General features: G+C 45.4%; 1 protein-coding gene and 1 pseudogene across 1 annotated transcript in view; one reads left to right on the forward strand and one right to left on the reverse strand.

The window, feature by feature from the left end:
- The window catches only part of Arhgef33 (Rho guanine nucleotide exchange factor 33), an 88,728-nt gene that overhangs the window by 37,401 nt on the left and 35,017 nt on the right, over positions 1-16,310 (reverse strand). The window contains exons 3-4 of the mRNA XM_036171133.1: positions 12,022-12,131; positions 10,106-10,155 (exon numbers count right to left, since the gene is read on the reverse strand). Of these exons, the coding sequence (XP_036027026.1) occupies positions 10,106-10,155; positions 12,022-12,046 (75 nt within the window). The 5' untranslated portion in view covers positions 12,047-12,131. The remainder of the gene's footprint in view (positions 1-10,105; positions 10,156-12,021; positions 12,132-16,310) is intronic.
- The window catches only part of LOC118571494, a 29,228-nt pseudogene continuing 27,625 nt past the window's right edge, over positions 14,708-16,310 (forward strand).

The raw sequence follows: 16,310 nt of genomic DNA on the forward strand, positions 1-16,310 counted from the left end.
GGTGGTGGCGCACGCCTTTAATCCCAGCACTCAGGAGGCAGAGGCAGGTGGATTTCTCTGAGTTCGAGACCAGCCTGGTATACAAAGTGAGTTCCAGGACAAGCATGGGGGAAAAAGCCTTTGATATAAGAATGAGGCTTACTTAAACCAGGCAGTGGTGGCACACAACATTAATCCCAGGGAGGCAGAGGCAGGGGGATCTCCAAATTCAAGGCCAGCCTGGTCTACAGAGTGAGTTCCAGGACAGCCAGGGCTGCACAGAGAAACCCTGTCTCAACAAGATTTTTTTTAAAATGAGGCTTACTTGGAAAACAACAAATGCATGTGAAAAGACAATCCTGATCCAGCACCTAAATTCTGTGAGGGAAGTGATGTGCCAGTTTCTCTGATTATCACCAGAGAAATTCAGTTCTTTTTCCCTAAAGAAGTGAAAAAGCAGAATGGGACTGAAGAGCTGGCTCAGTGGTTGAGAGCACTTGACGTTCTAGAGGAACCGGGTTCAGTTCCCAGCAGCCACGTCAGGCGGCTCACAACCACCTGTAACTCCAACTCCAGGGGATCCAACACCTTCTGACCTTCAAAGGCAGTCGCACACATGTGTATACATATATACAATCACACAGACAAACAGACAACAAGAATAATGAAAAATACATCTTTTTTAAAAATAAGAGTAATAAATATTACTAAGAATTTCTTTGAAAAGAAAAAGGTAGGTTTTTTTTGGGGGGGAGGTGTTGACAGAAAAAAGGTAATGGCATTTTTAACAATGGACTTTGGTCCATGTGTTGGTGGTGATGTGAGTCATCTTCAGTAGTCAGGCCAGAGCATGCGGGGAGGCAAACGGGGCACGTCTGCTGGTTAAACATCATGAGAGAGAGCAATTTTGGAGTCATGGAGGGTACACACCCTAGCTTTCTCACACAAGGGTGAAGAATGTAGGCAAATTGCCAAACCTCCGGATAGTAGTTTGCTTACCCATAGAGTAATTATAATAATGACAACTATTGGGGTGGGATTTAGCTCAGTGGTAGAGCGCTTGCCTAGCAAGCTCAAGGCCCTGGGTTCGATCCTCGGCTCAAAAAAAATAATGACAGCTATTTCACAGGGCTATCTTGATTATGAAAAAGTAAATGTAGATGAGGAGCCTCCCCCCACACATTTGGTACAGAGGGACTCCAAATTTTTTATTCATTTCCTCTTTAAGTGGTAAATCAAAAAGTTAAACAGAACTGTGGAGAAAATGGAGCACTTCTAAAGATCTGTTTATTTACTGAGTAAATGTAAAAAGCATTTCAATAGAGTTGAGGACTTAGCTCAGTGGTAAAGTACTCGCCTAGCAAGCACAAGGCCCTGGGTTTGATCCTCAGCTTAAAAAAAAAGCATTTCAATAGACACCAAATTAATAGTAAGACAACATTTTATGACCTGGTTGAACACAGAACTCTTAGGTCCACATCTCTCTTCAAAACAGAAATATTCAGAAGGCTTATTCTATAATTTAAAATATCATGTCTGAAGAGATGGTTCAGTACTTAAGAGCACTTGCTGCCCCTGCAGAGCAGAGCTTGGCTGCCAACACCCTCAGCAAGCAGCTCACAACTACCTGCAACTCCATGCCAGGAGATCGGAAGCCCACTCCTGGCCTGCTCTGGCACTGTGCTGATGCACACAAGCCCACACACAGACATATACATATACACACGATTTAAAAATAAGAACATTTTTAAGTATCTACCAAGTAAGGAGCTAAAGGTAAAGTGTAGGCACCTTGACAATCTCCACATGTGCATACTTCTAGACATTTCCAAAACCAATTCATCCAACTGATTCCAACCTGCCCTGCTACTCTCCACTATGGCTAAGTGTTCCTGTTCCACATCTCTTAAATACAGATGTGTGGGTTCTACTGTTTTCCCAAATGGTTTCTTCCAGGACTGGGAATAAGGAGAAATGGGAGGAACCAAAAGCAATTGTTCTGAGGAGAAAAAAATAGAGCCTATGAGGCAGCCGGAGCTTGGAGGCAGGGGAATACCACCATTGATCTACTTTCCATTCCAATCATTTTACTAGTTATGATTACATGTGCATGCACACATGGTGTGGGAGGGAGTGTATACACACATGTGGAAGCCAGACAACGACACTGTAAAGCTGGTTCTCTCCTTCCACCTCTACATGGGTTGGAGATCTCAAACTCAGGTCTCCAGGCTTGGTACACTGAGCCACCTCACCAGCCCCTCATTCCAAACAGTTTTAATTAGAAATAAATCTTTGTGATGTCAAAGCAAAAATGATGCAGATTTTCTAACTGGAAGGAGGCAATTGGGGGTCTGTTACAGTGCTCAGAGACAGTCCTGTTCCTGCCTTGAGGGGAAAGAAGTGTACGGAAATGGAAGTGCTATCCAGTGGACACGGGTACCCTGGTCACTGCTGCTCCAGGAGGACAGGTGGTTTTTCCCACAAGCCTTGACAACAGCAGAGTCAACAGAAAAGTCGAAAGGACTTTTCCTCAACTGTAGACCCTCCACTCTCAGTTAAAAGTAAAAAATCAAACACATTCTCTAACGACCACTAGGGATCCTGGGAAATCCGTGACTATTTTGGACGCCCAGCACACTTTCTCCCGACACACTCCAGTGAAGGAGCCTTAGAGCCCCTAAGCAGCCTCTCAACTCAAGCCAGGGAGGGGAAGTCCTGTGAGCACAGCCAGGTGCCGGAGGTGAGGAGTCACTCCTGAGACGCCTGGGCTCTTCAGGCCATCTTCAGCTGTGGGCGCGCTGGCCTTGCATACCAACCCGACCTTGTGAATAAAACGACTTGGGAGACCGTAACAGGGCGCTCTCTTCAGCTCTCCCATCTGACAGCCCCTGCCCGACCCCGGGGATTAGAACCGAATCTACCTTGTTCTACAGTTGGTGGTGTTCCCATCTCTGCTTTTTTCATGAAGCTGGCCTAGAGAGACTGCAGTCCCTCCCTCCTGCCGCTGGAGGCAGGTTCAGGGGAGACTTGAACTTCAAAGCCTAGGGTTCCACAGAGGACGCCTTAGGCTTAGAAATGCGAGAAAAGCCCAAATTCAGGGCTGGAGAGATGGCTCAGAGGTTAAGAGCATTGACTGTTCTTCCAGAGGACCTGAGTTCAATTCCCAGCAACCACATGGTGGCTCACAACCACCTGTAATGAGATCTGGTGCCCTCTTCTGGCATGCAAACATACAATAAAATAAATCTTTAAAAAAAGAGAAGTCCAAATTCTTCCCACTTCCTGCTCTGAATTTCCATTTCCCAGTTTCCTTCTTTCTTTCTTGGCTTGTTAACTCTTTGTAAGATGATTCTAGTACATGTCTTCCTCTTTTCCACCAAACATCTCTCAGGCCTCAAACTAAATTTTCAGGAATTCCGACTTGTATTTTACACAGCCTTCCCCATTTCTCCCCAACATATGGTTTCTCTGTGTAGCCCTGGCTGTCCTGGAACTAACTCTGTAGACCAGGCTGGCCTGGAACTCACAGAGATCTACCTGGCTCTGCCTCCCGAGTGCTAGGATTAAAGGCATGTGCCACCACCACCACCACCACCACCACCACCACTGCCCGGCTCTCCCCAACATATCAACAAGGTCAGGGCTACTATGAGGCCGACTCAAGGGGCTTTGCTGTGCCTTAGGTATCCTATGAACTCATAAATGTCAAGATTTGGAAAACTTCTGCCAGCCATGTGAAATTCCTAAAATTCCTGGTGATTATGAGCAAGATCCCAAATGTTTTGGTGTCCCACATGATGCCAAAGATGCCAAGGTAATTGTTTTGGTTTTGCCTTTTACCGAACTGTCAAGGAAACCTGTTTTTGTTTTTTGTTTTTTCTGTCAACCTCCATCATTCCAATTTTAGTTCTCTTTATTGATCTTCAGAGATGCTGTGGTTAGCCAGGTGCTGTGGCGCACACCTTTAACCCCAGCATACAAAGGCAAGCAGATCTCTGAGTTCAAAGCCAGCCTGGTCTACAAAGTGAGTTCCAGGACAACCAGGGCTACACGGAGAACACTATCTTGAAAAAAGAATAGAAAAGGATGCTGTGTTTAAAACACAAACTAAGCAGCCAATAGTTTAATTCTGAGAAAAAAAATGTCCTACTCCCTCATCTGCCCCCCACCCACCCACAGAAGCCACCGAAAAGTCCTTCTCACGGGGCCTGCTGAAGGTGAGGTGAACGTGCTATGCAGGAATTTCTCTTACTGACCCCTGTAGTTGCTGCTGGCCTGGGAGAGCTAACTGCTCTGACATTGAGAGCTTCCTCAATGACAGAGAGTACTGATGTTGTTCCTTCTGTTGTAACAAGGCTGTACAGATCCCAGACAACTTCCAACGGCAGTGTTGACCATGAAACCTAGTTCCGCATACAAGACTAATCCCTATAGTTTGTTTCAGATATGGCCTTATATTGTAGCTCCGGCTAGCCTGAAACTCACTGTGTAGGTCAGGTTGGTCTTATAATTGCTGCAATCCTCCTATCTCTGTCTCTTAGGTGCTGGAGTAACAGACATGCTAGGATAACACCATGAACCTGGCCCATAGTTACTCAATTAAAGGACTTTTGGACAGACACCTTATTTCTTTAAACTTCCTTTGAGGAATGATAGGAAGACAGGAAACCATAGGGACATAGAAAGGAGAGGGAGCCCCCATTGCAGAGTCTGTTTGAAGTCTATGATCAACTGAGAAGCAAGTGTTCCAGTATCATTACTGTTTGCTGTGAAGGTTGTTGACACAGAGATGATACTTACAACAATAAAAAGAGGCCTGAGGCTGGATAGTACAAAGACCCAGGATAGAACCAAATACAAATGGTTAAAAAAAAAAAAGTTGATGAAATTATTGCTAATAATAGCCTGCTATACTCATAGATGGGTGCCTAGCCCAATCATCATAATCATCATCAGAGAGACTTCATCCAGCAACTGATGGGAGCAGATGCAGAGACCCATAGTCAAAACATAAGGCAGGGCTTGGGGAACCCAACGGAAGAGGGGGAGGAAGGATTGTAGGAGCCAGAGGAGTCAAAGATACCAAAAGAACATGGCCCACAGAATCAACTAAGCAGGGCTCATGGGGGCTCACAGGGCCTGTACGAGTCTGAGCTAGGTCCTCTACATGTATGTTATGGTCGTGTAGCCTGGTGATTTTGTGGGGCTCCTAACAGTAGGAGTGGGGGGGTGTCTCTGACTCTTTTGCCTGCACTTGGGACCCTTTTCCTCCTACAGGGTTGCCTCATCCAGCCTTGATATGAAGGTTTGTGCCTAGTCTTATTGTAACTTGTTAAACTGTGTTTGGTTGATATCCCTGAGAGGCCTGCTCTTTTCTGAAGGGAAATGGAGGAAGAGTAGATCTGGGGGAAATAGTGGGGGCACTCAGTAGGGTGGAGGGAGAGAAAACTGTTGTCAAGACGTAATGTATGAGAGAAGAATAAATTTCTTAAAATATATGTAAATAAAACATTTAAAACTATGTTTATTTAAAATAAAATAAAAATAAATAAATAAAATAGGCCTGAATGTGTATGTCCCTGGGTGGAGCCTCATTCCTCCTGGGAATCTCACAAACAAAGCTATTAGCTTTCTTTTTTTAAAGGCATGCATGTGTACACCGATGTTTGTATGTATGGGTACAGGGGTGTGTGGGTCAGGGTACATGTCAGGGGACAACCTTGGATGCCATCCTCACTATTGTGTTTGAGGCAATCTTTCTTATTGTTCTCACCCTGGAAAAGCCAGCCTAGCCAACCTGAGCCTCAGGAGATTCTCCCACCCGCTCCTCCCAACTCCCCATAAGAGCACCGTAATTACAGACGTGTGCCATTTCTGGCTTTTACATGGGTTCTAAGGACTTAAAGGCAGGTTGTCAGGCTTTCGTGACAGGTGACTTACCCACTGAGCCATCTCCTTGGCCCCTGTGGTCTAGAGTTCTTCCTTATCAATTGTCACCCTATCAGGTGCACCTTGGGAAACACCCCATGGTCTCACTTGAATTCCTTAACAACCCTCTGAAGAGAATGACTTCAAAAGTTACCAAAACCCTATATGTAACCATTGCAAAGACCAGGAAGAGTAGCTGTCTGAGGAGCCCACAGCCATTCTGTGGTGGTTTGAAAGAAAATGGCCCCTAAGGAGAGGGCTCTATTAGGAGGTGTGGCTTTGTTGGAGTAGATGAGACATTGTTGGAGGAAGTGTGTCACAGTCACTTCCTGTTGCCTGAGGATGTAGAACTCTCAGCTCCTTCTCCAGCACCATGCCTGCCTGCATGCCACCCACCATGAAGATAATGGACTAAACCTCTGAACTGTCAACTAGCCCAATGAAATGTTTTCCTTTATAAGAGTTGCCTTGGTCACGGCGTCTCTTCACAGCCATAGAAACCCTAACTAAGACACATACTTTGGGGTTTGTCATACGTTCTTCCTGAGCACCTTTCTCCTAGGATTTGAGCTTAAAAACTATATCACGGTCTCATTCACTGAACTCCAACTCTCTTCCACACTGGCTTTTCCTGAAATTCTTTTCCACAGGGAGGCCAAGGATCCAGTTTTGCCTGAAGTGGCCCCCAAAAAGAACTTTTTAGGGTCTGAGGGAGATGGTTGGAGCTATGCCTTTGCCCTTCTGCCACTGACATTTCCATTCCAGAGAAAGATAGGCAAATTTGGAAGATGACAATGAACCTAACTCTTGCTTCCACACGCCGTCAGCATCCATGTTTCCGCCTGCTGCACAGTATATTGACGAAGATATTTGTAGGCCAAGACCACACTGCAGAGGTTTTCTTTTCTGCCCCGCCTCCCTGTCTTTTGTCTTTCCTAGAGTCTTGTCTGTTTGGGTTGGGTTTTGGTTTTGAGACAGAGTCTCAAGTCTGCTGCCTACATTCCTTCCTAGATTGTCTGTTCGGTTGAGACAAGGTCTCATGTGACCCAGGCTGGCCTTGAACTTGGCCTTCCCTTTGCCTTCCCCAGCTCTCTACAAGCTGGCATTTAAAAGCCTGTGCCTCCACCCACCATAGCCAGCTTGATTTTTTTTTTCCTACTTCACCTTTTAAGAAACACTTTGGCCGGGCGGTGGTGGCACACGCCTTTACTCCCAGCACTCAGGAAGCAGAGGCAGGTGGATCTCTGAGTTCGCCAGCATGGTCTACAGAGCGAGATCTAGGACAGGCACCAAAACACCAGAGAAACACCTGTCTTGAAAGAAAAAGAAAGAAAGAAAGAAAGAAAGAAAGAAAGAAAGAAAGAAAGAAAGAAAGAAACACTTTGGGGTTTGTTTTGATTAGAGCAAACGATGAAGACTTTTCTTTTTCTCAACACTGTCTCCCACCAGACTGAAGACTGCATCAGATCCTTTAGCTTACAGCAACATGTGCATCTTCCAGCTCATCACTCATTTGTCCAACTACTATTTATTGACTGTGTAGTATATGACAAGCACCGTCATATACAAGCTACCAAGAGCAAAGCACACTAAATCCTTTCTTTGCAGTTTCCACTCTGGATTAGGAGACAGGGTCTTACTATGCAACCCTGGCTAGCCTGTAACTCACTCTGCTTACCAAGCTGGCCTTGAATTTACAGAGATCTGCCCACCTTTGTCTTAGGTTAAAGGCTTGTGCCACCAATGTCTTGTATTGCAAATTTTTTTCTTTTTCTTTTTTTTTTCTTTTTTTTTGGTTTTTTTTTTTGAGACAGGGTTTCTCTGTGTAGTCCTGGCTGTTCTGGAACTCACTATGTAGATCAGGCTGCCCTTAAACTCAGAGATCTACCTGCACCACCACCACCCAGCTTGAAAGTCAAGTTAATATAATAACATCTGCAAAGGATGGAAACTGCAAAAAAAAAAAAAAAAAAAAAAGGAGAAATGATTGAAATTTCACATTTTCCTTCAGTTCTATGTCCCTTCTAATGCAGATCGTATTTTGTTATAGTTACCTACAGATGCCTTCCATGCCTCTGTCCTCTTCCTTGGCCCCTCCTTCATTTGGTTAAAAGTTAATTGGAATTAACAGACTTGGGAAGTGTTCTTTTAAAACAAAGATGGAGTCATCAAGGCACAGCAGAGACCATATAGACCAAATGCTGTTTCCCGGCACCAAGCACTCCAGTGTGAAAAGATGCACTTGGATTCGTGACACAGTGAGATAATGAGGCCATCCCCTCTGCAGCTAAATTTAGCCAACATCAAGGGAGTGACCCACATATCTATAATAGATTTTAAATCGTACCTGGCTTTAAAGAGGCATTTACACTCATGCAATGGCAGAGGCAGGTCAGAGGAGAACACAGGTGAGCATGGAGAACATCTAGAGGCCTTGGACCAGTGAGGCATCCTGTCAGCATGGAGGAGACCTGCCCCCACCCCAGGCTCTGCTCAAGCTGGCCACCCTGTTGGAATAGTTTTTTTTTTTTTGTTTTGTTTTGTTTTTGAGACAGGGTTTCTCTGTGTAGCTTTGCATCTTTCCTGGAACTCACTTGGTAGCCCAGGCTGGCCTCGAACTTACAGAGATCCACCTGCCTCTGCCTCCCAAGTGCTGGGATGAAAGGTGTGAGCCACCACCGCCCGGCTTCAGAATAGTCTTTCTTAATAGTCCACTGTCCAGTGATTGGCTTGTCCTTGGTGCTTGCTCAAATATTTTAGTCAACAATCCTACTGAATTATAACAACACCATCACTGTAGCCTTTTCAAAAGCCTGCCTCATATAAGCCACTCATCGATGTATTTTCAAGGTGCGGGCATTCAAACAAACAAGCAAGGAAGTCTGTTTCATCTGTTTAATTTCCCATCAAGCTAAGCAGCAGATTTGCAGATAACTATTCACCAAATATGAATGAAATTGACAGGAGGCGGTTTCTTCTACTCCTCCCATTGCTGATCTAAGAGCCACACAGTTAACACGGCTTTACTCTCCTGTTGTGGGCTCGCTCTAGCTCGGCCCACAGCAATGAACTCTTGCAGGAGGCTTCCAAGAGCTAGCTGTTTCGCTGACTTTACCAGCATTTAAACTTTAACTAATATAGATAATACTTCCCCAGCTATCTGCTCTCCTGGACTCTTGTCTTCCTTGCATGAAAGGGCCTAAAAACCCAACTTAAGGAAGTGGTGGGATGGCTCAGTAGGTAGAGGTGTTAGCCTCTGAACCCAACAACTTGAGTTCAATATCAGAGACCCACAAGGTAGAAGGAGAGAACTGACTGCCACACACGCCACACACATACATACATAGACATACATTAATAACTATAATTAAATTAATAATAATTTTTAAAAAGAGCCTCCCCTCCCCAGGCCCTGATAACAGGTATAGTGTTAAATTTTGAGAGAAGCACAAAGCTCAAACCGACTTTACAAGACAAAATATGGCAGTGTAAATATCCATAATTACTAAGGACAGAGCTTTAATTCAATTTCTAGTTGGAAGACAAAAGCCAAATAAATTCTATTTGCAGAGTTGGGGCAGCCTGCTAGAATGCTTGTCATGATTGCCTTTGCAAAAAAATCTAATTATTGCCATTGTTTAAAATGTTTTAATTTTTTTCCTGTCACCATACTTGAACATTTGTAATGCTAACACTCTTAATTCTCAGTTCTCCCTGAGGGGGAAAAAGGGGTGTAATAAAGAAAAACATACTTTAAAAAATGTTTTCACACAAGGCCTCACTCTGTAATCTAGGCTAGCCTTGAACTTGTTAAACTCGTGTCTTAGGTTCCCGAGTGTTAGGGGTTAAGGTATGCACCACTGCACCTGGCTGAGAAAAGGCAGCTCTTCCTGTGTCCTCTCTGGTGACAATGCCGCTGCATGGTGTGATGGCCACAGTGACCGTGGCGTAGGCAAGAAAAGCAGAGCCGAGGTGGGGTAGAGGTAGTGTGTTTTACAGACGGAATAAGGTTTCCTCTGCCAACCAGCTCTCTCCAAGGTCCAAAGTGAGTGGCCTCTGCCCTCCCCGTCCCTTGGCCTTGTTAAGAGAACAAACGCCAGGATACACGTGGAAGTATCTAAGTGTTAGAAATCGCAGTGTGTGAAGGGCAGTCACGGCCACTCATGACAGTCTTCACAGAGGCGTGTGTCGTTACCTGGTAGATCTGCGTGGAAGGGTTGTTCACCGGCATATGTTCATTCTCTCCTGCAGGAAGAAAGAGCTTGATTCAGTAGACACAACTCGCTCTGTGCCTGTCCTAATCTCACTGGATTCGTGGAGGTAACAGACACATGAGAGGATCCTCGAACTGGGCCTGAAGGGCAAGAACCAGATGATTCCGGAACAAAATAAATAAATAAATAAACTAGTGCCAGTGATGCCCATATTTATACCGTAATGGCTGAACTATACCTACCTGATAAAATTATCACAGCAGAAAACCCTTTCTTGCCACCAACGGGAAGTTTCTCTACCAAACTCAGGGATTGGCAGTCATTAACTGGCTAGATGGGGATGCCCTGGGGGTGTCTCCCTCATGTCCTTAGGGCTGACTAAAGTTTATCTGAGCTGACTTCTGCTCTTTGCCTGGGTTGTGGTTGGTATGAATTGTCAGCTCTTCACCTTGGAGGCAAACCCCTGGGCACACTTGTGAGGGACTGTCTAGATTAGGGTTGGCCTTGGAGAATATTGGAGGGATTGCCTTGGTTAAATTAATCCATGGGGAAAGACTCCTGTTACTTTGGGGCAGGACCATTCCCTGAGCAGAGTGGACATCCTGGACTATAAGAAATGGAGAGCACTAGGGGCTGGAGGGATCCTACAGTGATTATGAGGCCTTGCTGCTCTTGTAGAGAACACAGGTTTGGTCCCCAGCACCCACATGATTGCTCACAACCATCTGTGACTCCAGTCCTGGGGGATATGACACTCTCTTCTGGCCTCTGTAGGCACCAAGCATGCATGTGGTGCACAGACATACATGCAGGCAAAACACTCGGACACATAAAAACACAAACTTTTTTTTTTTTTTTTAAGAAAATGGAGAGGGCAAGCTGAGGGCATGCACGAATGTGTTGCTCTCTGCTCTGTAAGGTGACCTGTTCTCTCAGGCTCCTCCTGCTGTGATCAACTGTAACCTGGAATTATGAGCAAATAAGACCCAGAGTCTTTGGTCAGAGTATTATATAATAGCCACAGGAAAAGGAAGTAAGTCAGCCACATAGTCACCTGACTGTCACAGGCTGATCCCAGGAAGAAACATAAAATGTTCCTATCTCTACCTTTCTACAATGATATTTTCTCTCTGCCCCCATCTCAGTGCCAAAGTCAGTGTGGGGGACTCATGTCCAATGAGGCAGGTGGGCTGATAGGAAAGAAATGTCAGTGGAAAGTTTCTGGAAGATCCGGAGACATGGGGAAACACGAGGTTGATGGAGCAGGCTATAAAAATCACTTACAACTTAGGGAGAAAACCAGGTTGGCTTAGAAACTATCCTTCAGAACCACAAGGGTTGGCCACAAAGATGAGGCCACTGACGAAGGGTGTTTGCTCAACCACGTTGCTGCTGCTCCCGTGGAGGTTCACATCACACCAAGGTCACATTGCAAGAAGCAAACAACTCTCGTGAAACTCCCGCCTGCAAGCCTTTGGCTGCGCGTGTGCGCGTATTGCTCTCCTTAGACATATGTGCTCTCCTGACCATATGGAGAGCCCTCCATATGCTCCTAGAGGAGCCAGCCTCCATATGGTAAGTCCTAACTGATACATCACCTCAGCCTATGACTTGCACTCGGTAGAGGCTGTCCCTGTAAAATCCCAGTGGTTGGGGGTCACCAAACCTCCTCATACAAACTTGAGTAAGGACAATTTAGCCCATCTCATACTCTGTCCAAACAAATGGCAAGAACTAAGACTGAGACCACGGACCAGGACCTCAGGTCTACATTTGACACTTTGGAGCTGTCACCTAACTGGGTCTCCAAGTGGATAATGGGAAAATGGTATTGGGAAACGGTGGTAACTCCTGCATTTCCAGAATCCCAAGCTCCAAAGCGAGCTGGAGCTCTGACCTTGCTTTGTTTTGGTTTTTTCCATGGTGCCTGTTGCTTCTCTCCTCCAGCTCACTCTTCAGCATTGCGTCATCATCGTCCTGGGTCAGGCCACCTCCCCTTCCCTGCACCTGCCAATCAAAGAATAAAGGACATCTGGTAAAATCCGTGAAGATACTGGACTAGTTTTATGAGTTAGCTTTAAATACCAAGCACAGCTTAAAGCTAAACAATTTCAGAAGAATAAATTACTAAATTGAGTAAACCTTAACTTTTAAAGTCAGGGGCTGGAAAGATGGTTCAGCAGTTAAGAGCACTGGCTGCTCTTCCAGTGGTCCCAGGTTTAATTCCCAGCACCCACATGGTAGCTCACAACTGTCTGTAACTCCAGTTCCAGGGGATCCAACATCCTCACACAGACATACATGCAGGCAAAACACCAATGCATATAAAATAAAAATAAATAAATTATTTAAAGAAGAAAAACTTAGCTGGGTATGGTGGCTCACACCTTTAATATCAGCACTCAGGGGGCAGAAGCAGATGGAGCTCTGCTGTGGAACAATCTATACATTGTAAATATGTATTATTCTTATTGGTTAATAAAAAGCTGGGGGGAAGATGGGTGGAGCCTGAGGAGAAGCCAGGAAACAGATGAAGCAAGAGATGAACATGTCTTGTTGAAAGAAGATACTGCCACGTGGCAGAGGGTAGATAAGAAATATGTGTTAATTTAAGTTATATGAGCTAGTTAAAAACAAGCCCAAGTGCCCATCAATGGTGGCTCACGCCTTTAATCCTAGCACTTGGGAGGCAGAGGCGGGCAGATCTCTGTGAATTCGAGGCCAGCCTGGGCTACCAAGTGTGTTCCAGAAAAAGTGCAAAACTACACAGAGAAACCCTGTCTCAAAAAAAAAAAAAAAGTCCAAGCTAGCCACTGAGAATTTATAATTAATATTAAGTCTCTGTGTGGTTATTTGGAGAGAGGCTGGTGGGACAGAAAAACTGCCTTCAGATCTCTGTGAGTTCGAGGCCAGTTTGGTCTACAAGTAAGTTCCAAAGCAGCCTGGGCTACACAAAGAAACCTTGTCTCAAAAACAAACACACACACACACACACCCTTAAAGTCAGATATTTTAATCTATTATTATTGGGCAATGGCACAGACCATGAAATACACAAAGGACAACCTGTAGAGTTGGGCTCCCCTTTCACCTTTATATGGATCCTGGGATCAAACTCCAGTCATCAGGCTCCTAAGGCAAGGGAAGGCACTTACCAGATGAGAGCCCTCTCACTGGCCTGCAAACATCATTTTGTGACTATAAAACTAATTACTCAAAAATATGGTAGGTTTTTGTTTGTTTGTTTTGCTTTGTTTTTGAGACAGGGTTTCTCTGTGTAGCCCTGGCTGTCCTGGATCTCACACTGTAGACCAGGCTGGCCTCGAACTCACAGAGATCCACCTGATTCTGCCTCCTGAGTGCTGGGATTAAAAGTGTGAGCCACCACCACCTGGCAATATGGTATTTTTTAAATATGCTACATTCTCCTTTGGATCCAACCAATTAATTAAGACTTACTGGCTTTTTTTTTTTTTTTTTAGCTGAGGATTGAACCCAGGTCCTTGTGCTTGCCAGGCAGGCACTCTACTACTGAGCTAAATCCCCAACCCTGGATTTACTGGCTTTATTAGCAAGTTGCTGTTTAGGAAAATTACATTACGAAGGAAAAGCTGAGCAAGAAAGACGGGCCTGTTACTAGTCACCATTCTCAGCATCTGGTGGATTCCTTTGTGCCCAGGAGAAGCTTAACAAATGAGGGCTGCCTGTTGTGACCCCTGGACTCGAAGCTGCAAGTTCAGAATGCGGTCTAACACAAATGAGTAGAGACTGCGCACCTGGGGCCTCACTTAGCCATCCCCGCTTTCAGTGTTTTAACCCTTTCTTATCTTTGATGAATTCCTCCACCTCAGGAGCTTCCCACGATGAAGGCTGAAGGTGCCAGGTTCTCCTAGTCTCCCATATCTCAGGCTGGATGGACACACGACATCCACCGTTACGCTTGGCTTTCCTTCATGGACACAGTCTCATGCATCCAGACTGGCCTCAAACACTGTGACCTTGAAGTTCTGATTCTCTAGCCTCTATCTCCTGAATGCTGAATTCCAGGCAGGCATGGGCTAGTATACCCAGGTTTGTTTGGGTTTTTTGTTTTGTTTGTTTGGTGGTGCTGGGGATTGAACCCGGGACTTTACACATGCTAGGCAAGCACTCTACTGACTGAGCTACAACCTCACCCCCTCCACAAAGTTTTTAAAATTATTGTTAGGTGTAATTCTGCTGCTATTGGAGGCGGGGGCAGGGAGGGGGGAGTCCTGAAATATGTAAAGCTGAATTGTTATGGATTATCTACTTCTGAGGATTTAGTTTTCTGACCTATAACTACTTGGAAAGAGGCAAACAAAAAACTCCATGTCCTAAGTAAATGGAAAATGTGTGTATTTCAGAGCTACAGTGTCAGAAAGCTCAAGGATACACAGCTGTGTGCCCACTGATTCCAAGATACAAAAAAAGGTGTTTGATCAATAGAAGTTAGAAATCTTGTTTTAGTTTATTACAAAAGCAAAAGTAACTACACACACACACACACACACACACAAAACAAACACTAAAACAACCTGGAGGTGGAGAAGGTGAAATGGAAGATGACAGTGGTCAGGGCCGCAGCCCTGAGAGTCTGGTGTCTACAGAGGGCAACCTGTGGCATGATGCCACGGGGCACACGGACGGCCTTTCACTTGACCAAGGCATGCCACCAGAGTGGTTTCCTAGGACCCCAGAAGAACAGGCCCCAGCTGCCAAGAAGTATAATATATGTGTGGAAGACTTACAAGCCATACCCAGGGCTGGCATGGGGCAGGGTGACTACCCGAAGCTCCCTGACCACTCATAGCAAGAGAGGAATCCATGGCGTGAACCAGACCACATAGACCTGAAGTTGAACTGGGGGGAACAGACCCACCGGGACATAGACATGGATATCAGGAATCGTGTGGACACGTCCCCTACACCTGTTTCACGGGATGTCATATGTAAACAGCTCTTCGGCTTTGTGACCATCATGACCTCCACGTTCTGGGTGGGGGAGACTTTCTCCTTCTACATGCCTATGGGGCCAAAGCAATGTCTCTATAATAATCTGTGCCTGGAATGAGGTGGCAATCCAAAAGGGGGGGTGGTGGTGGAGAGATGGCTCAGTGGTTGAGAGTTCAATTCCCAGCACCCACATGGTGGCTCACAACCACCTGTAATGAGATCTGGCGCCCTCTTCTGGCCGGCAGGGATACATGCAGACAGAGCACTGTATACATAATAAGTAAAAAATTCTTTAAAAAAAAACAGAGCCAATGGTTCGCTGTGAGATCTGAGGGGGCTCTCACTCCTAGAGATTTAACCTTAATGGAATCGCTAACAAAGCTCTGTGCTGTGGTTAAACCAAACCAAACTTGCAAAGGACCATGGGAACACATACAATGCCTCTCCTTAAACATCATTTTGCTTATATTGTCTGACAATCTTGGACGTCAATAGCCTAGGACTTTTCAGCTACTGTCTCCTCTTACCCCACAGCATGGCATCTTATCTAATTTTGGTATTAGATTACTATTATTTACGCCCTATTGTGCTCCTTTTGGCCCTAATCCCTGCTGACATCCATCTCTGCTGTTCTTCCATCCCTTCCTCTGTCCTCCTCACAAGATCACATCCAAAAGCATGTGCAGAGTATTCACGTGTGTGATGAGGCTGCCACCGGAGACTCACGGTCCACCTCCCTGTACTTTACCTGTCTCTCTTACTGTATCACAAAGCTATCTCTAGACTTACTAATTATGTCTAAGAGAGCATGCCTATTGGCTGCTTGCTATTCCTTGGTTTGAGTGAACTCTGTTGATCATTCCTACATGGTTAGGCATTCCCCTTATTTCCATGATTTTGCCACTGCAAACAGTGCCCCCAGGAAAAGCCTCCGGGCACAGAGGTTACACACTGGCAGATTTAAGATTCTTCTTGATGTATGTGTTTATGTCTGTGTGAACGGAAGCCACATGTGTGCACGTGGAGGCCAAAGGAAGGCGTTGGATCCTCAGAGCTGGCATTATCGGCAGTTGTGAGCTGTCTGGTGTGAGGGCTGTGACCCACCTCTCATCCTCTGGAAGAGCAGCAAGCAATCTTAAAAGATGTGGGAGCCTTTTCTTTTACGTTAGTCTGGCCAATAGGAAACTTAACTATTTTTAGCTCTTGTCAGTC

This window comes from Onychomys torridus, chromosome 21 (genome assembly GCF_903995425.1).
Source record: "Onychomys torridus chromosome 21, mOncTor1.1, whole genome shotgun sequence".
NCBI lineage: Eukaryota > Metazoa > Chordata > Mammalia > Rodentia > Cricetidae > Onychomys > Onychomys torridus.